Source organism: Penicillium oxalicum, chromosome III (genome assembly GCF_001723175.1).
Source record: "Penicillium oxalicum strain HP7-1 chromosome III, whole genome shotgun sequence".
NCBI classification, from domain to species: Eukaryota; Fungi; Ascomycota; class Eurotiomycetes; order Eurotiales; family Aspergillaceae; genus Penicillium; species Penicillium oxalicum.
In genome coordinates this window covers 2410892-2437726 of record NC_064652.1, presented here as the reverse complement: position 1 = coordinate 2437726, position 26835 = coordinate 2410892, and the positions used below count along the sequence as shown (strand labels likewise).

At 51.5% G+C, this 26835-nt stretch overlaps 7 protein-coding genes across 7 annotated transcripts; 3 read left to right on the top strand and 4 right to left on the bottom strand.

Moving 5' to 3' along the window:
* Nucleotides 1–5111: 5111 nt before the first annotated feature.
* On the top strand, nucleotides 5112–7051 carry POX_c04285 (General amino-acid permease GAP2; the record flags this gene model as incomplete). The annotated part of the gene is made up of 3 exons (XM_050113166.1): nucleotides 5112–5394; nucleotides 5493–5910; nucleotides 5989–7051. 3 exons carry the CDS (start codon nucleotides 5112–5114, stop codon nucleotides 7049–7051), a joined length of 1764 nt encoding a protein of 587 aa, XP_049970722.1.
* A 1818-nt stretch (nucleotides 7052–8869) lies between these two features.
* On the top strand, nucleotides 8870–11724 carry POX_c04284 (uncharacterized protein; the record flags this gene model as incomplete). The annotated part of the gene is made up of 3 exons (XM_050113165.1): nucleotides 8870–9100; nucleotides 9195–10632; nucleotides 10718–11724. 3 exons carry the CDS (start codon nucleotides 8870–8872, stop codon nucleotides 11722–11724), a joined length of 2676 nt encoding a protein of 891 aa, XP_049970721.1.
* Nucleotides 11725–12596: 872 nt separating this feature from the next.
* Nucleotides 12597–14793, bottom strand: POX_c04283 (Serine/threonine-protein kinase svkA; the record flags this gene model as incomplete). Its single annotated transcript, XM_050113164.1, has 4 exons — nucleotides 12597–14197; nucleotides 14255–14571; nucleotides 14640–14670; nucleotides 14742–14793. The coding sequence occupies 4 exons, from the start codon at nucleotides 14791–14793 to the stop codon at nucleotides 12597–12599; spliced, it is 2001 nt and encodes a 666-aa protein (XP_049970720.1).
* Nucleotides 14794–15867: 1074 nt separating this feature from the next.
* On the bottom strand, nucleotides 15868–17541 carry POX_c04282 (uncharacterized protein; the record flags this gene model as incomplete). Its single annotated transcript, XM_050113163.1, has 2 exons — nucleotides 15868–16964; nucleotides 17040–17541. 2 exons carry the CDS (start codon nucleotides 17539–17541, stop codon nucleotides 15868–15870), a joined length of 1599 nt encoding a protein of 532 aa, XP_049970719.1.
* A 618-nt stretch (nucleotides 17542–18159) lies between these two features.
* POX_c04281 (uncharacterized protein) lies at nucleotides 18160–20212 on the top strand (the record flags this gene model as incomplete). Its single annotated transcript, XM_050113162.1, has 3 exons — nucleotides 18160–18211; nucleotides 18277–18528; nucleotides 18594–20212. The coding sequence occupies 3 exons, from the start codon at nucleotides 18160–18162 to the stop codon at nucleotides 20210–20212; spliced, it is 1923 nt and encodes a 640-aa protein (XP_049970718.1).
* Nucleotides 20213–20634: 422 nt separating this feature from the next.
* Nucleotides 20635–22108, bottom strand: POX_c04280 (Norsolorinic acid reductase B; the record flags this gene model as incomplete). Its single annotated transcript, XM_050113161.1, has 5 exons — nucleotides 20635–21212; nucleotides 21274–21412; nucleotides 21510–21732; nucleotides 21796–21882; nucleotides 21987–22108. The coding sequence occupies 5 exons, from the start codon at nucleotides 22106–22108 to the stop codon at nucleotides 20635–20637; spliced, it is 1149 nt and encodes a 382-aa protein (XP_049970717.1).
* Nucleotides 22109–23145: 1037 nt separating this feature from the next.
* POX_c04279 (uncharacterized protein) lies at nucleotides 23146–26056 on the bottom strand (the record flags this gene model as incomplete). The annotated part of the gene is made up of 2 exons (XM_050113160.1): nucleotides 23146–25882; nucleotides 25944–26056. The coding sequence occupies 2 exons, from the start codon at nucleotides 26054–26056 to the stop codon at nucleotides 23146–23148; spliced, it is 2850 nt and encodes a 949-aa protein (XP_049970716.1).
* Between the last annotated feature and the right edge of the window lie 779 nt (nucleotides 26057–26835).

Here is a 26835-nt window from a genome sequence, read left to right as displayed (position 1 = left end):
GTTTGAATCGCCACTCTCCCCCAATCAAGTTAGAACTTGCGAGTCAAGAATGGGCCAAGGTTCGCTGGCTATTTTGGCTTTAGTCCTCTACCTTCTCCCATAGTATCGACATTCGACCGTCTTCTTGACTCCCTTCGTACTCAATACCTACGAAGGAACCTCCAAACTAAATCAAGCGCCACCGTGTCGGTGATTACCCAACCCCTTGAACCTTGGACGGCAGTCGGTAACTATGAGTCGTGGGCAACCCAAAGACTAGATTGGAGGTTTGGTAGGTTTGACCGGACCAATCTCACTTTGCGCATTACGACTTGGCGGCGGGATGCCACAAGTATCATCCCCCCCGGGCCAAATGAATAAGTGAGCCAATGTACTCCTCTTACCGCAAATGGAAAATTAAGAGGCTGAACCCTTGCCCCCCCCCTTTTTTTTCCCCTTCTTCCCAAATAAGTAAATCGGTGTTCAAAATACCTTTGGACTGATTCAGAGCTATAATCTTGTAGACCATGAACCATCACGAGTTGACACCATATACTCCTCGTGACGCATCATTGCTTGGCGCATTTCTCTCCGTCAGGGAAGGTACTACGTATAATGGGGGAACGCGAGCCATACCAGCTCTGATCAAACGAGGTTCAACGGCTGGCCGCGAAAAAAAAGCGCGAGCTATTATCAGACTTGATCCTGCCACCTATGCGGAATGGATCTTGCACCATTAAGAGTTCTCTCGGGCTTCCATGCATAGGTACACACACTCCTACGAGCAACCGCCGACACCTTCCCGTCGGACACTCTTTGGCAGGTCCCTCGACAAAGTGCAAAAGATTGACAGAGAAGAAAGAAGAGAAAGATGTCCTAGCCGGTGCAACAGAATAACAGGAGTACAAGTATTCTAGTTGAGCCTTTCAAGAACCACGAGAGTCAATCATCTAATTTTCCATCGGAAATCCAGAAATCGCGGGTCGATGGAAGGGGATGCGCTTGTCCCACCGTCCCACCCGCTCCGACGGGCCAAGCTTGTTGGCCGCCCCCGAGACTGTTAGCATGAATCCCGTCATCATCCTAAGGATTTCACATTTAATATTATAGTTTTTCTTTTTCTTTTCCCCTCCCGAGACGTGGAAGCGCACTCTTCTCAACTGGACTGGAGCCACCGGGGGACGGTAGAAAACCCCCCTCCTCCATTTCCCAAAATCTCAAAATTAGATGCCGAGGGACGAAACTGACGATATCTCGCGCTAAACCCAATTTCCAGTGGAAGCTAAACTTTGACCGGTGGTCTCTCCCAAGTGCCCGACTTGGCTCACACTAAGATACGCAAAAAAAAGAAAAGAAAAGAAAAGAAAAGAAAAAAAAGCGGAAGGGGCTGTGTCCCATATCTTGATTATCATAAAAATAATGAGATCTGGGATGTACTGACTTTTCCCATGACGATTCTCGTAGATCAGAGTTCTCAAGTTGCGCATGGTCTCTCACCGGGCGCATCTGGCTTATCAGCCCCAGATCAGACGGGAGGTACAGTACTACGTAGTAAACATCCCTCACACGATCCCAGTCAACATTCAACACATTGTTGCAGGTGTGCATTTACACTATTGGGTCTCATGCTACAAAAAGCTTCCCCACCCCTTTTCCTTTCCACACTAGCGGGTTTTGACTAGGGAGGACGTTTTACCCTTTCAGTCCAAGCGTGCCTGGCCAATGAGCCAACCGCGCCTCTTCGTCGGGAATCCTTCCCATAGGGACTGTGACTACGGTGGTTATTTTTTCTGGAGTCGGTACTTTGTACTTCAATTGTACATTCGTACTCGTGCTGGGGACGGGAGAGGAAACTTATCCTCAAGCTCTCTGGACCATGGACAATAGAGGGCAATGGCATAAGAAATACCAAAAAAACAGAGAACTGCAAGTACATATGGGTGTACTCTGTACAACCTTCAGAAAACCGTTCCTCCTGGGAAAAGTCTGACAAGCCACTCCGATCTTCTAGTATTTTCCGCCAGCCCATCGCCTCCGAGGCGTCGCAGAGAGTTTCGGTAGAGGGTCTTAGTTCAAAGTATGTCTGTAGTTTACATACTCTTGATGATCATCATCTGATTTTGATTTTCCTTGGTGATCTCTACTCTTTCTCTTTCTTTCTCGGTTTTTCGTCTGCACTTTGGAGAGAGAAGATTGATTCTTGTGACGAGATGATTCAACCGCTTCGGTCTGGTCAGTTCGACTCCCCCCACAGCTGCATTCTTATCTTCCGGAGTGGATTTGGAACCCGTTGATTGGTGGTCCGCTATCGCACGAAAATGCGGAGAGCGGACAGGGTTTGACGGTGGGGGCGAAGTGCGGCTTTCTGATATGAAGGGGGTGTTTGAAGGATGATTGACGGGATGGATGCTGGGCTTGTGGAGACTCCAGGCCGATAGTGATCCTAGTACCAGTTTGTAGTGGTTGCTACTCTAAGTGTCCAGTGGAGAGTAGTATAGAACCAGTGGGTAGTGGACCACCCGGTTCTGGTATGGTTGGTCCCAGTGGGTGCTGAGGACGTGGTACTTGCGCGCCACGCGGTGCGGTGCTTGCTGGGTCCGCGCAGGTCGAGAGACCGAAGTCGGCATGGGTTCCCAGTCATGCAAAGGCCGGGGCCGGGAAGGAGTTTCGAGGGTGTGTCGCGGAAGCTTAGCGTTGCGGGTGCTTTCCGTGAATTCATGGGAACATGGAAAGTCCGGTTTTTGAACAAGACGTGGCTCCGGTTTGTGGGTGATACAGTGAAATAATCCTAGTACCTGCCACTGGTGATAGGTCCCCAGAGTACATGGGTTCAGAGTAGGGGTACGTCTAGTAGTGAGTAAGTACTAATGCGAGGAGTGGTGCCTTATTACTCAGATCAATATGCCTCGGCAAGACCGTTGATTGGTTCTCGGTAATTCGAGCAACATGGCCATACAGTACATTTGCTTCAAAGAGGGAACCCCCATTGGAAGAAGGCGACAAAAAAAAAAGGTTCAAGCCAGACATTCACCCGGTCGTCGACGTGGATGGGATCGTCCCGCACCGAGTCACTAGTCACTGGAACTTGTTATTGACAGGACGGGGATACGACAGGCTTTCGGCGGAAGCGATGACGGTGGCGCGTGTGGCAGTGGGAAAGCTTCCCCCCCCAGTCCAGGACCCTCGCCTTTCTCCGCCGAGGGTATCGGCGATGCGTGGCTATGAGCCTCCCCCCTTTACCGCTGACCGCGCCACTTCCAATGTTGCCGTCGCAAAGAGGTGGAAGTGATCAGGAGGAAGTGAGAAGGGGCTCAAGAGAGAGTCCTGGGTCTGGTCTGGTCTGGTTCTGAATACTTGGGACCCACGCGTGGGCAGCTGTGAGATAACAAAGAGCCAAGAAATGTAGAGCGGAGGGAGAGCTCGTTTCACCGTTCTCATTTGCCCGATTGTCTTATCACATGAAGACCCATTTCGACGGGTATGATGTCCCCCGGTTTCCAGGATCGATCACGCTTATCATCCTCGTGCACAAGGAGGGGGCATCCGTTATCACCGAAAATGGGGTTGGTGGGACGATGCTTGTCGACTCTACCTCTTTTTCCTCCAGTGCTGCCCATGGAGACGCAGTGGCCTTTGCACACGATCTGTAAACCCGGCTGGACCGCTTCCGCCGCAAGTCGGCCGTGCACGTGAGACTGGTCTCGATCTCGCCGGACGAGCACTCCTCGTTGCCAAGCAGGAAAGTATTTCCATGATCTCGATGAGACCAGATGGGAGGTGATGGTCACAAAAGGCACCGCCAAAGGGTCGTGTGGAAGCTGCCACGAAACCTCCGCGCTAATTTGCCTCCCGCCGACTGGGGTCACTGCGCTCTCGGGGATCATACTAAACTCAGCTTAACAGCCACGCCGCCAAGGCTGACGAGCAGGTCCAGAGGACTGGGGGAGAACCTAATTTACCGGGGTGAGAAGCAGACTAAGTCATTCTGAGTTAGACCCCGAGTGTAGTCCCCCTCCCCAAAGCCTACTATCCACCCCCAGCGACTCTCTTTTTGCCTCCATTTCACAAAACTCAAAAGACGACTTGCCTAACTGGATCAATCCAATAAACAGTCTCCGAGTTACGGCTCCCGCTCTCTGAATGGCCTTACCCCCCAAGACACCACCATGATGGGACTGTCAAGGGTTCAATAGTCCTAGTCAGCCAGAAGAGACTTCGTCCGGTAGAGGATGGACAGCATCTGAGTACACACAGGACGCCCATAGACACAACCTTGGACGTCTCAGTATAGTTCTCCAAGGGAGGCAAATCACCTTCTCGGCGAAGGGGTTCTCTCTGATCGTGCCACGCGAGACCTTGACATGTTTCGTGTATACCGCTCTCGATGTACTGGACGGCACTCCTGATACTGTCTCCTACCACCAATGAGCGAGGTGGCCGTGGTTCATGGCCTGAGCGTCGGATTGCCTCTCTTATCACCTTCACTGGTCAGGCCCGTAAGTCTCCGGCTGATAGTGACTGGAGCATTTTGGGTGTTTGGAGGCGTATCGGACCCACGGGCTGGTCGAGCAACCGTCCTTTCAACCAGCCGGACCTTAGCGCATCCAGAGCCAAAAGCCCTGGCTGTCGACCCTTTCCGGGAAAACTTAAAGAATATTTGTCTTTTTTTTTATTTCCTCTTTTTTCTTTTTTCCTTTTTTTCTTTTCTGTCTGAGTTTCAGTGCTCGACAATCTTCCGATGAATTGGAAATGGAAAAAAGGGAAAAAAAAGAAATAACTCAAAATCGATCAAAGTATAGTACTAGATTACGAGTGACAGGAACAATCACATAATGGATATGAGCGGTCCTCAGATGGTTCATATTTAAACAGTCCTGTCTATCCCCCCTCTGTGACCTCTCTCCGTCCAGTCGTCCTACCAAACTCACCCTCTCGTCCTCTTCCGTTCCCTTCTCCTTCCATTTCATCAGATTCCCTGGGGGATATCTTTTGACTTGTGGGAAGCTACATCGACGTTGTTGCTGAGCCACGCTGTCTCTCGTCCACAGCACATCTTCCTCTCGCACTCCTCTTTTACCCCTTCCCATCTCGCCAGCGTAACGATATAGATCTCACCAAAATTGATCCCAGACATGGATGAGAAGGCTTACGAGTCGGGGTCCAAGGTGCCCCAGGTCGCTGGGGAGTCACTGCCACAGTATGGCGTGTCGGAGCCCACCAAGGGTAGCTTCGGTCAGCGTATCATCGACAGCTTCAAGCGCGATCCTAATGCTCGTGTGACCACCGGAGATCACTCTGGTGCCGATGGCTCCGGATTCGATGCCGAGCAGGCCGCTGAAAACACCGCGCATTCGCCTCTTCAACGCAGCCTGAAGGGTCGTCACTTGCAGATGATTGCCATCGGTGGTTCAATTGGTACGTCACAGCACCCTCCCAGGTGGCACAGGGATCTCCGGGGGGAGCAAGGTGGGAGAAGTCGAGGAGCATTAAAATTAACGACGATCCTTATGCAGGTACTGGTCTCTTCGTCGGTTCTGGATCCGTGTTGGCTGCAGGTGGTCCCGCCTCTGTGATTATCGCCTACTGTCTCATCGGTGTCATGCTCTACTGTACAGTCCACGCTCTGGGTGAGATGGCTGTCTTGTTCCCCGTTGCCGGTTCTTTCGCCCACTATTCCACTCGTTTCGTCGACCCTGCCTGGGGATTCGCCATGGGGTGGAACTATGCGCTCCAGTGGTTGATTGTCTTACCTCTCGAAATTGTCGCCGCCTCGATCACCATCGATTACTGGCACCCTGGCGTGTCGAATGCCGCCTGGGTCGCTATCTTTTGGGTGATGATCGTCTCCATCAACATGTTCGGCGTGAAGGGATATGGTGAAGCCGAGTTTGTCTTCTCGCTCATCAAGGTCGTTGCCGTCATTGGCTTCATGTATGTGCATCCTAACCCTGATCGGTGGCTCTTCGATATTGGTGACGATGACTAACCCTCCCCCCCCCCCACCTCTAGCATCCTCGGAATCGTTCTGAACTGCGGTGGTGGTCCTCAGGGTGGTTATATTGGTGGAAAGTACTGGAGCAACCCAGGCGCATTCCACAATGGCTTCAAGGGTCTCTGCAGTGTCTTTGTCAACGCCGCTTTTGCGTTCGCGGGTACCGAGCTGGTCGGTCTCGCCGCGGCCGAGACTGCTAACCCTCGCAAGTCGCTCCCCGGTGCTATCAAGCAGGTGTTCTGGCGGATCGCTCTCTTCTACATCGTCGCGCTTACCGTCGTCGGTCTCTTGGTTCCCTACAACGAAGAGAGACTCCTGTCTGGTAGCTCCTCCGCCGACGCCAAGGCATCTCCCTTTGTCATCGCCATCGAGAACGCCGGTATCAAGGGCCTGCCCTCCGTCATGAACGTAGTGATCATGATTGCTGTCCTGTCCGTCGGTAACTCCTCCGTCTACGGATCTTCCCGTACCCTGGCCGCTCTCGCCGAGCAGGGCCAAGCACCCCGTTTCCTGGCCTACATTGATCGCAAGGGTCGTCCCCTCTGGGCCATCTTTGTGGCCTCGGCTCTGGGTCTCCTCTGCTTCCTGGCTGCTTCGGACAAGCAGACCATTGCTTTTGGCTGGATGATGGCCATCTCTGGTCTTTCGTCCATCTTCACCTGGGGCTCCGTCTGCTTCGCGCATATCCGTTTCCGCCGTGGCTGGAAGGCCCAGGGCCACAGCTTGGACGAGCTGGCCTTCCAATCCCAACCCGGTGTGATCGGCTCCTGGATTGGCTTCATCTTCAACTGTCTGGTGCTGGTCGCTCAGTTCTGGGTTGGATTCGCCCCCATTGGCTACGCCGATATGACCACTGCTGAATTGGTCAAGTCCTTCTTCTCCAGCTACCTCGCTGCCCCTGTTGTTTTGCTGTTCTACATTCCGTACAAGTTTATCTACAAGACCAAGTTCATCCGGGCTCACGAGATGGATCTTTCCACTGGTCGTCGTGATCTTGACATCCAGCACTTGATTGATCAAGAGCGTGCGGAGCAGGCCGCCTGGCCCCGCTGGAAGAAGATCTACAAGATCTTTTGCTGAAGAAAGCGATTGTTTTCATGATTTTTTACTCCACCCATAATTTTGTCCTGGCCATGATTCTTCCCCATTGCGATGGGTCGTGATGTTTTTTTTTTAACCTTTATTCCCCCAATCTGATCAATGACATGTCTATTATGACGCTGAACTATACCTTCTTCGCGCATGTGTAACAGAGTCGAGAGTTTTTTTTTGTGATCTAGAATTTTGGCAGCCATTTTTCAATGCTGTCAGTATGTATCAGCTCTCTCTTTCTCTTCCGATGACTGTTCCACCAGCCTCGGGATTTTGACCAAGGCCCCATTCCTGAACGCCTGGGCTTCCCACGTGCTTGGTGCGGGAAAGGCGCTCCCGCCGACTGCTCCAGACTCTAGGAACGATTCTCGATGAGGTGATGTGGTATGCACACACCGAGGCAGGTTCATGGCTCTACAGAGAGCCCCCTACCTACCTCAATTATCCCTACTGTCTCATCCTTGAAAGTTTGCACACAGGTTTCAAGCAGTGCTGTGAGCCCAAGAATGTGCACCTGCGTCCTCTGACGTCGCTGAACAACGGCTCTGCCGATCTTTGACGTTGTCGGAGACTACAGACTTGGCGCTTTTTGGCACGTTCAACCGCCCACACTCAAATGTGGTAATTTCATTACCATACTGTCGGGACGAGCTGGCTACGCAAGTACCGGAGTGAATTCCCGTTTGACCTCCATCACAGTCCTTCCTTGTGCTGCTGTAGGCTGCAGCTTTTGATGTAGTAGTTTAGGTTCGGTACTTGCGTACATTGGCGTGTGTCAAAGGACTCACGAACATTGAACTTCAGATCAGCCTACATTCACTTTCATGTTCATTTACCGCTCAACTCGAGCTGTCGGGGTTCAATCGCTAGCAATGTGCATCATGTACTTGGTGTTTCTCCCGAAACAACAACAATGCCCTCGACCTTTGTTGGTTGCGAGTTGGCCACCTGGTTGTTTTTGGCATATGCAGACGAATCGGAGATTGGGATGCTTAGCATCTTGATCAGCGAGTCTAGTCGGGTCTTTGGTCCCTATCTTGTTTAAGGAATAGGGCAGCATCATGCCAAAAATAGAATCATCTGGTCTCCCAGTAACGCATCATCACCAACCCTCTGGGCGCATCAAGTCCGTGCTGGTGGTAAATTGGCGTGGAGACTGGACTGGAGACTGAGACGGGTGGTGAATTGGAAAGTACATACTCAACCGTACAGTCCGCCTGGTAAAATTACAAGCCACCTGACGACTGCTCCAACGTGAATCTTCATTTGCAACATCAGCCTTCTCTTTCTCCACCCCTATTCTGTGCTGTACGTCCTTGGGTCATTCGTTGCCATTCCACACATGAGATCTTCCCTTTTGTGATTCTCGCCCTTGACGTTGCTCAATCGCCGCTCATCTCCGGTGATCCAGTTCACTCTTTCCCACCCTCCGTGTCCACCCGTGCAGGAGCCCGCAGCGTGGGCGCTTAAGTTTACCGCGCAACTTCTCTCTTTCCCCAAGCTGCCTCCCGGTCTGCACGCTTTAGATCGCAGGTGCCCGTCTACTTGACCTGAAAACAAGCTGGAGGTTGAGTCCATCGTCTTGCACTCACTGGGCAGACACAGACACAGCCGACTATTGGACAGGTCCTTCACATCGCAACGGGTCCTCATTTTCTCTCTCTTTTCTGTCCTCGAGCTTGAAGCGGAGTCCATATTTCCAGCGCTCTCTTGACTGAACGTTTGTCTTTTTCTGAACATCTCACGTCTGTCTATTCATTCCCTTGCGATCCGTGCCGATCTGGCTGTCCTTCAGTCGCCGCCACAATGCCTGGGTTCTCAGATTCCTTCTGGACTCCCGACTATGCGACTGGCTTGGGAGTCCTCTACGGGAAGCTGCAGCAGGGTGTGATTGAAAACAAACAGATTCTCACCATTGCGACCATGCGGGCAGATGCGGAAGAGCAATATGGCGTCCGTATGGGTGAAATTGCTCCGAGCGTGGATCGCATGTCAACCCTAGGATTCGGAAAAGATGATGGAGCCAGCGTTCGCAAGGTAATGTCACATTTGAGCAACGAGATTGAAGGAGGGGGGGGGAAGCAGGTGGCGAGCTCTGGAGCTGACGGCGCAAATGGCACAATTCTTTTAGGCTTACGAAGGTGTCCGAACGGAAATGGTGGAGGCCGCACGCAATCACCAGAAGATCGCCAGTAATATTCGCGAGCTTGTCGTGGCTCCTTTCCGCCGCTGGAGCGACCAACATGAATACCGCGTTCAGGCCTCCCACGACAGTCTTCAGGCAAGGATCAAGGAACACACCAAGCAGGTGGATGTGGTCAAGAAGCTGCGCAGTCACTATTTCAACAAGTGTCGGGTCGTCGAGGACTTGGAAGAGGAAAACAAGCTCGCCTTTCAGGATCCTGACACGAGCCCCAAGCCATTGACCACGCCCAAGATTGTGTTGCCAACGCCCGAGGACGAGCCTGAGGAAGATCCCTATGAGATTGGAGATCGAATCTACTCACCAGAGGAGATTAAGCGGCTTCTTACTCACATGCTGAACAATATCAGGCTGGGGGAGGCCAAGGTTCCGATCATTGGCACATATCAAAATACCTCAACTGGTGCGGAGATTGTGGACTATATTCAAAAGAACATGGGAGCGACCAACCTCGCCCAGGCCGAGCTTATTGGTCAGGATCTTGTGGACAATGGGTTCCTCCGTTTGATTGGAAACATGGGTAGCACATTCGCGAATAGTTCAAAGATGAACTATCAATGGCGTCCCAAGGTGTTCCAAATCACCGGTATCCCCGAGAAGAAGAAACCGCTCATGCGCGTCACGTCCGTAGCCTCCAGTGAGGACGGCAGCGGTAACGAATCGCCCATCGCCTCTGTTCAGGAGATGTTGGCTGGGTGGAATCCCCTCAATAACCCGTACCCGAACGAGACGCCGGCTGAGAAATTGCGAAGGGAAGCGTTCGAGGCTGATGAGAAATACAAGGCTGCGGTTCGAAGACTGGATCAGATCCGGTGCCGCATGGAGGAGGAAATCATCGACAACCTGCGATTCATGGAGCAGTGTGAGCTCGACCGTCTCAAGGCTATCAAGGCCGTGGTGCTCGACTTCTCCGGTGCAATCAGCAATGTCATCCCCAACTTGCAAAGCACGGTTGATCACATGATGCTCTACCAGGAGACCATCCAGCCTCTGGGGGACCTGCGCTACTTGCTCGAGAATTATCGGACTGGCGGTTTCGTCCCCCGTGTCCAGGCATACGAAAACTACTACGGCTCTGTTGAGGAGCAAAACTTTGGCGTGGATCTTGAGGCCCGCGCTCGTGTTGATCGCAAGCGTGTGCCTATTCTGGTAACCACCATCTTGACCTATCTGGACAATGCCTATCCGGAACTGGAAGGAGATGAGGCTCGGCGCGCGATCTGGCTTCATAACCCTCCTCTTGCCCAGACCCACCAGTTGCGGAATGCCCTGAATAACAGCAAGGTCGACTACCGCGAAATTCTTCCCAAATTTGAGATACCCATTGTTGCCAGCGTTCTGAAATTGTACCTTCTTGAACTGCCAGGTGAGTTCACCCGCCCCCCCGGCTACCCCCGGGATTGAAGCAACTGGGTTTCGGTGACTGTGCTAAGGGATTCTGTTCTTCTTAGATTCTCTTGTTTCTTCACAAGTATACGAAATTGTCAAAACGATTTACTCAACCACTGCTCACGAGACCACGGAAGAGGGACGGATCAAGGTGCTCCAGAGTACTCTTGGACAGCTCCGTCTCGTCAACATTGCCACGCTTGATGCCATCATGACCCATTTCACCCGTTTGATTGATTTGACCTCCGCCGAGGAGCAGTACATCGCTGCTCTGGCCCAAACCTTGTCTCCTTGCGTCCTTCGACCCCGTATCGAGAGCAGTCTCACCATGGATGAACGCCACAGTTACCGGCTAATTCGCGACCTCTTTGCTCACAAAGACGCCATCTTCGGTGAGTTGAAGCGTCAATCGAGTGCTCTTGGTATTTCCTCCTCTAGCCGCCCTCGCGCTATCAGCACCGATGAGAGCAACCGCCGGGCTGCTATGGAAGCCCGCCAGCGAGCAATTGTCAACCGCAGTCGCGCAACAAGCCCTGCTCCCGGCCCCAGACATCGCCGGGATCGCTCAAGTGGCGCTTCCGCAGCTACTCGCTTCCCCATCAACGTGACAAGCCCCACAGATCGTTCTCGGACTCCGGCGCGGACCAGCGCTAGCCTGGATGTGCCGCCCAAGAGTGAATCACCTACTACCGCTGAGCACGCCTCCGCGCCGGCGCCCGAGCCCGCTGAGCCTGCCACCAACGGTGCAGCTGTTGAGTCTCCAGACTCTGTAGCCTCCACCGCTTCGTCTGGTACATCCAGCCCACCACCACCTCCCGAGACTGGCTCTGACGACTCCCCGACCCCCACTCCGACTCCTGCTCTGGCATCTTCCGAGTTCGACAAGCGCAGCTCCATTCCTCGGTCCATGGCTGGTCGATACACTCGGAAGCCTGGTCTTGGTAGTGTGTCAAGCTTCCCCATCGGAGCAGGGGCATCCAGTGCCTCGGAGTCGGATAGCAAACGGAGCAGTTTTGCCGAGACGGAACCAAAAGGGGTGACTTTGGAGGATAGACCGATGGATGATTGAGTAGCGTAGTGAATGCTTTCTGGCTCTTGCGCCCTCCATTTTGGGGAGCTGATGCCGATGCTCCCACGAGTCTCTTTTCTTTTTATTTTTCTTGTTTGCTGGCCAGCTTTTGTATAGATGCGCAACATTTCCTGTACCTTGTTCCCGTGCATGTTCCCCCTTTCTCACTTTCCCTCACGCTACCCTCCTGTGACTAGATTCCTGGCCTTTTATTTCAGATTACCCTCATGAACATGACCAATGCTGATACGGCTCGTCGTCTTCGTTCTTTCTTGCGGAATATATTCATGGTTCAGCGTAGGGGGTCCGACTGGTGCCCTTGGCGTATTGAAATTGCATTCCCTGCTACACATACCTACCCGGCTTAAAGAGGGTCACCTCTCTTCGACAGGAAGTTTGCAATCTTCACACATGTACATGAAACCAGACTCCCATCAGGTTTGAAGGTGAAAATTAAGGGGAGAAGTCTCAAATAGGTTGATGAAACAAATATAGATAGAACCTAACAGAATTGTATCCCCACGGTATACATGTGTGTCCCGAGCGCCATCGAATTCCAAATGAGACGATAACATGGAAAGTAAATCTACACTGTACACCTACAAACCATCCAATCGATGCGTTTGATACCGTGAGAGAAAAAAGTAGGAAAGTACCGAATGACTAGTAGTCAAGAAAAAGACAAGGATGAATGACAAAACCAGACTTTGAATTCCCTCTAATTACATACGTTTACGGACATCAGGTCATAATAGAGCTCATCAGACATGAAAAAAAGGGACAAAGACACTAATGGGGAGAGGGGGTGGGAGGAGGTGAAGGAGAAGAAGAACAGAACCCATATTCAACATTCACGAGCAACAGGTTAAATGTCAGAGGGTGTTTGGTTGGAGTCGTACCAGGACTTCTTCGAGGAAGACGTCAAGAACGTCGTCCACGCCTCCACCCATCGACACTGGGGCTTCCATGTCCCATAGGTGAATATTGGCAAATGACTGCGCAATGTTATCGGCCATTTGCTCCATGCCGCGGTGGATCTGGACACTGCGTTCCCACTCTTGCACTTCGTCCGAGTTGATGTCCCTGTCGTTTCGGTTTCTTCCGGGCTCGAGCCGAGCCAGTTGGCGTCCGCGTCGGTTCATCGCGGCTCGAAGGGCGGGAATAATTACTGAGCCGTAGGCTGTTGGTTGCTCGTTCTCCATAGCGAGCTGTGTGGTATGAGATGGCTGTCTGGCTCGATCTTGTGCCTGAGACGGATTTTGTTTCCTTGGAGACCGCTCATCTGTTCGGGCTGCTGCAAGTTTGGACTTGAGCCCACCTGTTGCAGGCTTGGGAGAAGATGGTCCGTCCATTGGTCTTTGCACATTAGTGTGAGATGAATGCCTCGTCAGCGCCGGACTGGGGGGCGTATCGGGGAGTGGACGTTGCTGGATTGACGGTTTCTTCTTTACTTGGCTAGTTGGAGAGCGTGGCGGCTCCGAAGCCGCAGTGCTTAGAGGATTAGTCGGCCTTGCAGCTCGCATACCAGCTGCGGTTGGTGAGGGCTTGGAAGTCACGGGATTTTTGAGATAGCCCACGTTGGACTGATTGGATTGCCCGTGATGGGCCCTTGAGGGGGCCGCTTCCTCAAGGTGAGCTGACTTGACAGGGGATTGCGCATTTCGTGGAGGTTGAGGAGAGGTGGCTTGTTGTGTGAAATGTGTATTTTTGGACGGAGAAGAGGGGGCGGAAGGCGGAAGAGGAAGCTTGGATGGAGAGAGATTGATGGCAAGGTTGGTGGTGCGCTTTGGTTGCGGCGTCGAAGGGCCCGATTTGGTGGGATTGCCTCCCAAGTCCCAGTCATCTGCATCTTGAGCACGGGAGTTGGTCTCGGCCTCTTTCAGTGATTTCAAAGGAAGATTCGCAGCCCTCCCGACGGGACGAACCGTCCCAAAGTCCCAGAGATCTTCATTCTCATCAGGACGTTGTTGCGCAGGCTCTTCATAATCATCCAGATATTCTTGGTCGTCATCCACGTCTCGTCGGGTAGCCTGCCATCGCTCTGCACGCTCAATCAACTCGGTCAGATAAGTCGTTCTCTTGGCACGCTTGATGAAGGGGTGTTCGAGCAGTTCCTTGGCAGACGGACGTTCCTTGGGGTCCCGTCGTAGACAGAGTTCAACAAACTGCTTGAAAGGTCTTGAGAATTCGCCATTCAGTTTAGGCGGGGGATTTTTGGGAATCAGGAATAACACCTTCATCGGATGGATGTCCGCATAGGGTGGGTCTCCGCAAGCGAGTTCGATGGCTGTAATGCCCAGAGACCAGATATCTGCCTTGTAGTCATATCCAGACTGCTTGATGACCTCAGGCGCCATCCAGAATGGGGTTCCGACAAAAGTATTCTTTTTGGTCATCGTTGCAGACAGCTGTCCAGAGACGCCAAAGTCAGCAAGTTTGACCTGCCCACTTGCGCTGAGTAGCACATTCGCCGCTGTGTTTCAGTTAGCATTTGATAGACCGACAATAGCAGTACATCACGGGAAAGTACCTTTGATGTCACGATGAAGCTTGTGGTCGCTGTGGAGGTAGTCCAGCCCCTTCAGAAGCTCACGCAGTATGATGGCAATGTATTCCTCGTGGATAGCTCCAGGACGCAGCAGATCATGGCAGCTGCCACCTGAGCAATATTCCATGACAATCCAAAGATACGAGCCTTTCAAGAAAGAGCCGTGATACTTGGTCACATACGGAGACTGCAGTTCAGACAGGATTGCAATCTCCTGGATAATGTCATCCACCTCGTCCTCGGCATTTTCGACATCGATGATCTTGATTGCAACGGACTCTCCCGTACGAAGGTCGACACTGATTCCAGACAGACCACCTGTCAGCCATTATTCTTGCATTTCGTCGTGGAAGGATTCTTGATTTACCCTTTGTAGACTCGCCCAAAACTTCCACCACCTAATCGAATGCACTTGTGAGTCAATTATGAACACAATCTTTGCAGCGAAACACAATAAGGAGCATCTCACCAATGCAGGCTTGTTTGGTGTAAATTGTTTCGGGATCAATAGGGCCAGCCATATTGACTCTGGATGACCTCTATTGTAAAGTCAAAAGCTAATAGATGCTCTTGATTGCGAAAAGTAGTCTTCTCAGATGTTCATTGCTTGGCACTGTCAAGTGAATGGATAATATTTGTGGTCAGATCTTTCCCAGTAGTAGAAAAAAGTAAAGTCCAGAGATTGATATTTAGATGAGAAGTTGGTAGTCGCTTACCGTGTCTAGACCAAGCGAGAGAAACCCGACCAGATGCAGGCTCCAAGGAAGATTCAAAATCTAGGTGTGATGTCAATCACGCCCAAGAGCGGGGCGGTCAAACGCTGTGATAGATGATCACAGAATCACGACTTTGAAGAAAGTAAGGAATGAGGTGTAAACTGTAGTTGATTGTCATAGTCAGCGCGTTTCCAATGAGTAGCATGGCGGAACCTTGTGGCAATCGGCATGTACCTGGTTTCTCACAGACTCCCCCTTTTTTTTCCTTTGGGCTCACAGCAATTGAAAAGTCAACAAGAAATAAGCGCTTCACCTTTTCTTCTGCAAAAATATGGCAAAATCAAAGATCTGTCGCGCAACATAACTCCCTTGCATCTGTTTATCGATGCGGGGCTGATTGTGCCGGGCGGTAGGGTCGGCCTTATCGGTCGCAGCGAGACGATTGCTGGTGCAACGGCTCCGATTAGGGAGGCGCCTTACTGTACTGAGTAGGCGGTAGCTGCAGATGAGCCTAACAGGTGCGTGGATCTTATGGTAAGCTGGTAAAAGTGAAGCCATACTAGAGCCGAGGGGCAAGAGTCATGGTCAATGCCACGAGGTGGTCTAGAATGTCGTAATATCATATTCTATGAGGGTCAGGTCTTACTGAATTCATTCTAGATTCATGAAAAACCTACCCAATGTGGCCAAATCATTTCGGATAGCAGAACACTTTGGAAGTGCTCCCGCGCCCTAAAGTCTAAGATCGACAGCATGGGGAAACAACCATTATCGACTCGCCCTCCCAGATCAAGTCCAACCCCAGATGCAGTTCGCCAAGTCCCAACCAAAAGTAGAAACAAATCGACGTCATCGGCAACGCATTGGCAAGATTGGCATTCAATCTTCCAGATAGCCAATCATGACTGTTCCATTCTTCAAGCCGGCATCCTGGATGCTTGTCGCCAGGCTATCTATCAGATTTTGACCCATGGCATTCAGCTCAAATTCAATGCCAGCCTTGTCCTCCAATGGAGGATTAGCCTTGAGCCATTCATAGATGCGTTGAACTGGATCAGATAGCGCAAAGCGTCGAATGACACGGCCTGAAGGATGGCGAAACTGAATTCGAGTGGTCGTGGTGGGATCTGCTTCGGGCTCCGTATGTGGTCGGTCATTGGGGATTGAAGAGAACAATGACTCTTGCACATTCTCGGCCATTTCCTGGGGCATCTCTCCTCGAGATGCGACCTCTCCTTCCTCCCCACTGGCTCGGCTTTTGCCCTTCACATCTTCGGTACTTCGAGTGAGATCGTCGGGATCCTCCATCTTGGTGCCCGAGGTGGGACTTCCCCCAAGGCTATGCTTGATGGCCATTTCCATCATTTCCTCTTCAGTCATCGCATCCACCGTCTTCTCTTTCTTCTCGATTTTGCGTTTTGCGACGGGGTTTCGCACGTTGTGGTTGAGACTGTATCGGTCTAGGAATTCGTGGAGTTGCATCAGAAACTCGGCAGCCTTAATGACTGGCGGCCCAGACCATATCTTCATTTGCTCGCCAGTTCGAGGATCAACGATAGCAATGTGAGGATAGTTGTCAGAGACGTCGTGAGCTTGGAAGTAGTATTGGAGATATGGCGCAGCCTTTGGGTCGTCCTTCGAGAACTGCATAAAGATGAAATGCTCCCGAATCGTCTCCTGAACGAGTTTATCCTTCCACAAGTCGCGGTTTAGGACTTGGCAGTCGAAAATGGAAGTGTCTTGAATGTTCACCAAGAGCCATTTCTGATTTTCCCGTCCCTCTTCACGAGCCATATCCCAAGGAACACGCGACATAATTTCGAACGGGGGTCGGTACATCTCCGCGAGCATATTGGACTTTGACGAGCTTTCCGACGCACCACCCGTGGCTCTGGCGAGCCGCTCTTGGTGCGTCTCGGCCGAATCGCCAGCCCATATTGAAGGTGCAGATGCCTGGTTAAAAATTCCGGGACGACCTATAGGGATTGAGACCACTTAATTAGTTACCCTCATCTTTGAAGTAAGAATGATGAACATGGATAAACACGCACCAGCACCCCTTTGGCGAGCTCTTAGCTGACTCAGAATGTTGGTGTGCATATCATCTTCGTCGTCGAAATCAAGGCCAGGTCCTACGAGCGTTTCTGTTGTCCGTGCTAGTGGTGCTCGTACGTTCTCGTCATCTCCGCCGATACCACTAGCGCCGCCAACACCACCACCGACTCCTCCGTACATCTCCTCTTGTAGACGACGCGCCATGGCAGCGTCGTCCTCAAAGGTCGAGCCCCCTCTGCCGGTGGTGCTAGTTCTGGTGCGGGCGGATGGGTTGTCTTCCTCGGATTCTGAATCAACATGAACGACTCCAGCCTCATCCTCGAAGTGAGATCGATGAGATGGCTGCGAGGCTGTTTCAGTCAACGGTGCACCCCCATTCTCGAAATAAAGCTGCATAGACTGTTCAATATCGAAGTCGGCCAGCTGCAGATACTGCGTGGCCACCTCTGGCGTCGCGCCAGTGATCTCGGCAAACTGAGCCACCACGTCGCCATTCATGGTGGGCAAGTCGAACGTAACCGTCTGAGGGGCTTCAAATCCAGGAATTCTAGAAGACGCAGGAGGTAAGGGTAAGTTCAGGGATAGACGAAAGCGGTAGGGGAAAACGAGGCACTCACAGTGAAGCAAACGACGATTTCAGTTCCACCGAGTTGAACAAGCAGTGTGGGGAGCGATCTGCTATGCAAACAGCTGCAAACTGGAGATGACTGGGTAATACCGAATCTGCCCCGCACCTTCAAAGGTCTGAAACTGACGACGTGAACATGAAGCGAGATAAAGGGACTAGAACAATGACAAGGTCCACTTCAAGCGTGGACAGAATCCTTCTACAGAGTCCGGTTCGATGTCAAGACGATCACTCATCGCCCACATGTCGACCACATCGGCCAGTGACGCAAGTAATGCGGCTGTCCGCAGAGACCATTGACGTATTTTACCATTGGAGGTCGGACACGGTCTCCGTATTTGAATTTCCTAATTGGGCAGCGCGTCGCGTCTCACAAAGCGCGTCTCAACGGGCCAGTCCCGCGTGCAATGTGGGCCGCCGACAATCTCGAGGAAAGCACCTTCTGAGCGGATCTGAGAATCCTTTTGGTGCAGCAACCACGACCCACCATGGCAGCATCAGTCTTGGGCAAGCGCGCTCGTAACACCACTGAGCCTGAAGGTAAAAAGTCCCTCGACCTCTTTCCTCCCTGTGAGACTGACCGCTGACCACCTGCCCTGCCACAGGCCTTCCCGTGCGGACGGCGAGCAGACGTCGAACCGCGGCACCTCGTGCTTGCGGCGAGGATGCGCCTGTTTCAAAACCAATCCCCCGAACGCGGTCACGCACGAGTATCGCACGCAATGCTCCGGACCAAGAAAATGGCAATAGTGCCAAACCCTCCGAAAAGGCACTTTCAAAGCACACAATTCATGAGGAGCAGGGTGGGTCGCCGTCGAAGATCAATTCACATTTCCGCACCTCAAAGTTTGTTGAGGGTAAGCTGGGAGTGTCAATAAAAACAGAACATGAGCAGTGAACGGCTAATTCGTTGTGATTGCAGAAGAGACCCCGGCTCCTGTCGAGTTCAAGACACCCCAAAAAGCGCGCTTTCGCGATGCTTTGCAGAATTCACCATCCACCCCCCGCCATCGAGTTCAAGTCGGGACGAAGGCTGTCACTCCGAGGACTCCGCGACATGCTGATCTTCTACTGACTCCGAGACCAAGCGCGACTCCGACAACTGCACAGACGGTCTACTCTCAAGCCCGACAGTTGTTTGCCAGGGGATCAAATGCGGGCCGATTAGTTGGCAGGGACTCGGAACGGGAAAGGTTGACTGAATTCATTCAGGATCGCGTGGAGGCTCAAAGAGGTGGCTGTCTTTACATCAGCGGGCCGCCTGGAACAGGCAAGAGTGCCATGGTCAATGAGGTGTGCCAGGAGGTCGACTTGTCAAACGTGAAAGTTTCCCATGTCAATTGCGTGAGCATGCGGAACGCTCGTGACGTCTACAGCAAACTTATTCAGGATTTCGATGACGGGGCAGATGTCTTCAAAAAGAGTGAGGCAGACCGATTGAAGTCAACATTCATGCCATCGAAGCGCAATGGCTTGTATCTGGTCTCGCTCGACGAAATGGACCATTTGCTCACGGGCGACTCGGATGTACTACAAACACTGTTTGAATGGTCTTTGTCAAGCCAATCGTCTCTCATTCTGATCGGAATCGCAAATGCCCTGGATCTGACCGATCGATCTCTGCCCCAGCTAAAGGCGAAGAACCTGCGACCGATTCTCCTGCCATTTTTACCCTACAACGCCGCGTCTATTGCCGACGTTATAACAAATCGACTACGCTCGCTGATGCCTGCCGCTGCAAGAGAGAATGATCCGAAATTCGTCCCTTTCCTGCAGCCGGCCGCTATCCAGCTCTGCGCCAAAAAGGTCGCATCACAGACCGGTGATCTGCGAAAAGCTTTTGAACTCATCAAAAGGGCCATTGACACGATCGAACAAGAGACTCAACAGAAGCTCGCGAAACAAGCTTCCGAGGCAGACAATTCGATATTGGTGGAAAACGCCAATCTGTCATCGCCCACCAAGGGAGCGCCTGTCCAGCGGCCATCTACGATGTCAAGCTACACAATTCTCACTGCTCCTCGTGCGAGCATCGCACATATCGCCCGCATCACAAGCTCGGCGTTTGGCCAGGGTACGGTTCAACGGTTGAAAGGTCTAAATCTGCAACAGAAAGCGGCTATTTGTGCTTTGATTACACTGGAACGTAAACGTCGCGAGGTCGACATTATGAGCACGCCCTCCAGGTCTCGAGGCTCTGCTCCTACTGTCAAGCAAGCATTCGACACATACTGCGCTCTGTGCCGGAATGACAATATTTTGCATCCGCTGACATCGACCGAGTTTAAGGATGTATTGAGCAACCTCGAAACCATGGGTCTGGTGGGCGAATACCAAGGTCGTGGACAAGGTGGTACCCTGGGCGGCGGGTCTGGCGTCCGTCGTACCCCTTCTAAGTCGGGAAACATTGTGTCGACACCTCATCGCGGCATGGATGAGCAAGGTCTTGTCTGTTTCGTATCACAGTCTGAGATTGAGAGTCAAATTGCGGGTCCCGGAGAAGGTATCCTGAGGCGCTTGCTTCGTGGAGAGGGCCTTTGAATGTTCAGACTCAGCCGCTCTGGTTCTCAACGGGCATTATTGGAGTTTTCTGAGCGTCTATTACTAGCATTTATACCTTTGGTACCTGCATTCCGGAGCCAACTTCGTGTTATTCATATATCTTCATCGTTATGAGTTCTTACATTGTCTTCAGCCCTTCCATTCTTGTGACGTTTTCCAGTACAGAATAGTCAGTACAAATGTGTTGAAAAGCCATCATCTCGGACATTGACCAAACCAGAACTTCCAGTAGGTAGATAAGTAGAAGCTGAGTGTGATCAATCTTTCCACAATTTCGACTACCCATGCTTGACTGAGACACAAATCGTTGACATCTTCCATTTGCTTCTTGAATTTACCTTCAGCCACAGTGTCTTTTTTTTTCAAAGTGTCTCATGACTGGGGCATCCTTCGCAGGATTCTTACGCATCCAGGCTCTTGGGCTTGATAGCTCGCACAGGTTCGACGTAGTCAAACTTCGCCGCATTGGTCTTGAACGTGACATTGCCGGGATGGACCTCCTTGCTCTCCCCACGGAACAAAAAGGTTGTCGGGAACCCATGATCAAATTCATACGCTCCTTCGATCTCTTTGATATCATCGTCCTTCAAATCCAATCCCAAAGCTTCGATGTTGCCTAGAAGATGCTCGACTTTTCGTCCGCCGACGATTGGGTGAACGTGAGGAGCCTTACTCATAACATACGCCAGGGCGACACTGGTGACTGCTGTGTTGTGGCGGTTGGCAATGGTCTCCAGGACCTTGGAAACCTTCACATCGACCTCGCGTGGCTCTATCTGCCGGCCCTGGTTACCGTTCTTCGCGATCTCTTCGCGCTGGGCCTCAGTCTTGAAAGCACCACCTCCAATGGCGCCCCATGGGCAGAGTCCCATGCCTTCGGCGGCGCACATGGGGAGAATTTCACGTTCGAAGTCCCGTTTGGCGGCATTCCACTGGCCTTGGTAGATAGAGAACGGGCGCATACCATGATCGCGAGCATCTGGTTTAGTGGATTAGTTGGGTATTCCACGAGGGCGATTTTTGAGAGAACGTGATCGTACATTGATTGGCACGGCTGACAATCCAAGCTGGAGTGTCACTGACACCGAGATACAAAACCTTGCCTGCGACGACCAATTGGTTGAGAGAGGTCATCACCTCCTCAATGGAACTTCCAAAGTCCCACCAGTGGACATACAGCTAAGTCAAGCTGCCATTAGCTTTTTCTTTCTCTCTCTCTCTCCCCCCCCCCCCCCGTTCAGGCGGCGACGAAAAAAAGGAACCCGAGTCATCTCACCAGGTCAATGTAATCAGTGCGCATCTTCTTCAGGCTGGCGTCGACAGACAGGCGCATACTCTTGGTGTTGTTACCCACAAAGTTCGCCTGAATCTCATCTCTCTTGTGCGTACGATAACCCGAGGTATACTTGGTGGCCAAGACAATCTGATCTCTCACCCCACGCTTTTCCATCCATTCGCCAAGCCAAGCCTCAGAGTCTTCGTTTTGGTAGTTGTTTGCCCTGGTCCAAAAGATCAATCAGCAAAAGCATACTTCAAGAATGATCACCGCTTAGTATACCTACGTGTCGATAAAGTTGCCACCATTCTCATAAAACGTGTCCAAAATCTTGAACGAGGTCTCCTTGTCGCATTCACCTAGTCTCTCTTTCCTGTGGAGAAAAGCTGGTAAGCCTTGAATGCCCGGAAACAACAATGTTCGAATTGCGTTGTCAAGGAAGTGAACTACAAGGTCAACGAGGCAGTTTCTCCTTACCATCCTTCACCAAAGTTCATCGCTCCCAAGCAAAGCGGGCTTACCATGACCCCCGCACTGGGGGCCAGCATACGGTAGCGACCGAGGCGAGATTTTGGCGGAGGAGCTGCGGGGAAAGACATTGTCAAGAAGTAGCGAATGCAATTGATCTGACAAGCGTTCAAGCTATATGATAGGTGTTGCCTATCCAGATATGAGCCCTTCTAGGGAGTATAAAGACAACAGGAGGAGTACACGGTGTGTCCGGAGAACAGTGTGGCCTTTATAGATCGAGAACAAAGACCCATCGGCCACTGCACTCGATCTGCGGGGAAAGGATGTAAACAGGTTTCCAATCTGGCACCAGGCCATGGTCATAATTATTAATCCTGGTAATGGGACTCGTTGCGATGCACCAATGATGCATACCTATCATTGGAAGCGAAGCTAAGCTCTTCAGATACCCCCAGCCTTGCACTGACTGATTCGTCGATGCCGAGGATGACATGACTCGGCTTTAAGCAGTATGGCCGATTGGCTTGAATCCCGCCCGTGCTTTCAGTTCCTGCTAAACGCAAAAAAAGTGGCTCATAATACAAATGACAACGGTAATGAGCTTTCTCGATACTCTTCATTCACTTCGAATCATCGGTTCTTCGCTTGCCTGAATTTCTTTTTTTGTTTTGGCGAACAGGGCATTCACTGACTTGATAGCGAATGCCCCTACCCTGTGTTGGCGCCAATGCAGTCAGTCTTAGCTCATTCTAGGAACCAAAGAAGGATTAAGAAGCTAGGCTGCCACTGAAATTCCGCCTGGAATATGGAAGAATTTTATGAAGTCAAATGAGATGACATTTCAAGCATTGAGTGAATTGCACTCCTCAGACATTTGCCTCGGCCCACAAGGAGAATCACCGTCTCAGCGAGAGTGCTCAAATCCTCGGGAGGTTCGCGAATACGGAACTTGAGCTAGAGATCGTCATCCAAATTTACACATAAGAGCCAGGGGTCAATCATATCAACAAATGAAATTAGCAAAGTCGCATAAAAGGGAAAAACAACTACTACGAATAAATCAAAATGTTTGGCAGTCTCTACTTCGGCACCTTGCTGTCCCAGTTCTTCACAACTGTCTTCTTTAGACCCTGTACCCTCACTTCTTTCCCCTCCGCCATATCTCTTAATTCTTCTCGGTACTGGCGGGCCCATTTTGCGCGATCCACTGGGTCTGTTGGGCTTTCAATCTGCGGCCATTGACGTCGGTGATTATTTTTGCTCTGTAACAAGGCTCATCCGGCTCCTTGGCCTTCCTTTTGCGTAGTCGGGGACTCATGGGAATTGGACTGGTGAGCTCGCGGTAAAAGACAACTTTCCCATCTCCAACAACGGCGTGATCACTGGTTTGTCCGGGCAGATGAGACTCGGTCAAATCAATGACATTACTTGGGTTGGAGTAGGAAAGATCATCGGATGCACTCTCGGAGAGATCGCTTGCCCGCCAGGACTCGTCTCGCGATTGTACAGTGTTCACGGCGGAGGTCTCCTCATCGAGTGAATCTTCCTGGCTAGCCAAGTCGCCTGGGTCTGGACTCTCTGAGAGCTGCGAGTCTTTCAAGCACCGAGGACATCGACATTCCCCACCGAACAGTCTCATCGCACAGACGCGAGACTTGATGGCGTGGCTTCGATAGCGGATTCGGATTTCTTCGCCTGGGGCAATAGGCTTCGTTGCCCATATAACAACCCGATTTGGGATGACATTGTCATAGCCCCAATCGGCATTGTGCGAATTGTCACATGAATGGTTAAACATACTCAGCCCGGGAAAAAGATACAAGTTTTCCAGAGATGGATCGAGATTCGTTACCGGTTTTTCCTGTAGCATGAGTTTGAACTGCGCCTTGGGAGCGTAGACCTTTTTGTCTTGATCATGCGCGAATCGGTCCGACACGTCGCCTTGGCGGCGTGAATCCCAGGGCACGGCGTTGACCAGAAGCTTTCTCAAGATGAGTTGGATGACCCATGTGTCAAATTCCGATCGTTGAAAGATGTCTACGCCAAGGGTCTCCAGAATATCGAAAGGCACCCTGATATTTGCGGCCATGCTGAAAGGAAACCAACTGTTCCGCCATGACTCACTCGAACTGTCCAGGACTAGAAGCTCATCGATTTCATGAGGGTTAAGTCGCATGTCTTCTTCTGGCTCTTCACTGCGGCGGTGGAGTGCAATCTCGAAGACGTTTCGTAGAAGGAGCATGAGAAGTGTCCCATGAGCCCCGTTGGTGTGAGAGAAATACTCCTGGTCCTCCCATTTAGTGGCAACTGGTCTCATCGCGTCGTAAAGCCAGGTCCAGTCTCTACCACAGGAACTGAAGTGGTGTACCTGACGAGCAATCTCCAGGCACCCTTTGTCGCTTTTTGATTGCAGGCTCGGCTTACAAAATAACCGACCGGGTGAGTCAGGATGACGGAGCCATCTGTCAGCGCAGGGGCATTTTTTTTCTGTGAACTCTTTCTCCCAGTGCTGGGGGACCTTTATTTCTTTCATGCAATTTTCGCATCGGTGCTGATCGATGGCTTTGCCGGAGAAGTCTTGGAACAAGCGTCGTGGAGGAAGATGGCCCCGTATCGTTGGCTCTTCGATAAAAATGACATGGTCTTTCGGGACCTTCCCACTAGCAAATACTGCAATCTCCTGGCTTTGGTCGGATTTATCGACTCGACACAATGGCTTCCTCTTCTCATTTGATGAGCTTCCTTCGCCAAACAGACTTTGGTTGATCTTTTGGAGAAACGTCGGCGACGTCCGGTTGACATCTTGCTTTTCGAAAGGATATGGCCGATTCGCAGGGACTTCGCCCGCACTCTTCTCATGAAAGAAGTGCTCTTTTGCCGACTGGGTCTGATTTTGATGGAACTTGGAAGCTTTCCTGCCGAGTTTTGTGCGAAGTTGCGGCACGCGTACATCGCGGTCTGGCATGCCCAGTCTTCGGTCAAGAATCTTCATATGATCACCGTAGTCGTGCCACGCATTTAGACCTGCAAGGCTCAAGCTGATGATACTGTGCAGAGCTGTTTGAAGTGTTGGAACGAAGGCGTTGATGCCATTTGCCTTTCTCATGCGAACAACCTCAGGCTTGAGGTCTCTCTGCGTATCGCGAGGGACAGCCATCAAGTGAGCCTCAATTGCCTCCCAGATTCGTGCATAGAATCCCGGTCGCCGATTACGCTCCGAGGATTGCTCTAACACATCGCAAAGGACCCCCGCTCGGTATGCATCACCAATAGCGAGATCAAAAAAGCCCATCAGATAATGGCAGTATGCACGACTGACCCAATATGTGGGGTTGTATGGGCTGATCTGAATGGCGACGGTGTACATCTCCAGCGCTGTTGCCTTTGGTTTTTTCCAGGGTTCCAAATCAAATTTCCTTTCTCGTAGAATGCCCCAGTGAGAAAGGTCGCTTTGCACCAGCATCCCCGACCAGTCATCCATAGTGGCAGCAGTAATCCGCGCTCGAAGCTCAGCTGCTTTTCCGGAGAAGTCCAGACCTAATTTCTTGCATTGTGATTGCAGCTGCTTCAGGTTGAGAAGATCCAAGTACCCGAGATTGCCAGACTGAATCGCCGCGTTTTTTGTCTGCTGCATGTTTGGAGAGAGATCATAAAGCCGATCAAGACCTTGCTCGGCCAAATTTTGCGCGCTCCTTTCCACGGCCGCAGGCAGCAGAGGATCGCTCATCAGGTGCTCGTAAACATTGTGGGCCAGAACGTGCAGATCGACGTCTTTATCGGGGGGCCGTGGAAATGGACGCTGGCCTTTTGCGTCCCATTGCCTCCAAACCTGACCTAGTTCCTGGTCGGGAAGGAACCATGCCATATAAGCGTCGTGAGCTCTCTCGGTGGTCATGGGCTTTCTGAGGAGCACCTCGTCAAAAATGTCCGGACGTGGTGGCCAGTCAGAAGGAGCAATCACACCCACCGCGGGCCTCCTTATAGATCCGACGACTCGAAACGGAAATTTCATCATCCGATGAAATCATCGATATTCGATCCACACTCCGATCGTCATTGAAGCTGGCAGGCGGCATGATGGCTCCTCGCAGCAAGAATGGATTCAAACTTGCGGAGGACTTGATCTTGAAGCAAGTGGCAAAGGCCCAACGAAGAATGCAAAACGTTGTGGGATTGTGCAGCCCACAGCACGAGACGTAACGCTGATATATAAGAATGTTGGTACTTTCTGTAAGCCCTTTGTCACCCGTGCAGACAAGAATTCAAACAAAAGGAGAAGGGAGAGAGAGAGTGTGTGTGTCTTCTCCATACCGAGGAAGAGGTGAAAGGTTTTAGTCCACGTCGTGGCCTGCGGTACTTCTTTTTGATCGCTCGCAGACAAAGAATCCCTGTGACTCAAGGGACGAGCCCGTGTTCAGTCTTCTTTATTTACACTTTTCTCTCCTTGGCAGGGACATCTTTCCTGGTGCGACATTTCCTAGTAAGGGCAACAAAGGAGAGACGTCCCGAGTCAGACAGAAAAGCCGGTGGAAGTCCGCCCCGAGTCTTGAAACGAAGAGCCACAAAAATAAAGTTGGACCAGCATGCCCCGATCACGATGGTCTGCTCTCAGTTACAGTCAGGTCTCTCGCCCCTTTCATGGTCTTTGTTGCTTACTGCTTCTCAAGTCCAGGCACTATCTTCCTTGCCACGTATCTGCGTCATATTTCGCGCGTCTTTCAATGTGGGAAAGATCACAACCTCGGGGATTCACTGAGCTGGTAAGAAGTTCACGGGGCTCTCGGAGGAATCAACTCCCACCAAATGATCGCTTTTATTGTGCTTCAAATTCACCATCACTTCAGGATGACACGCT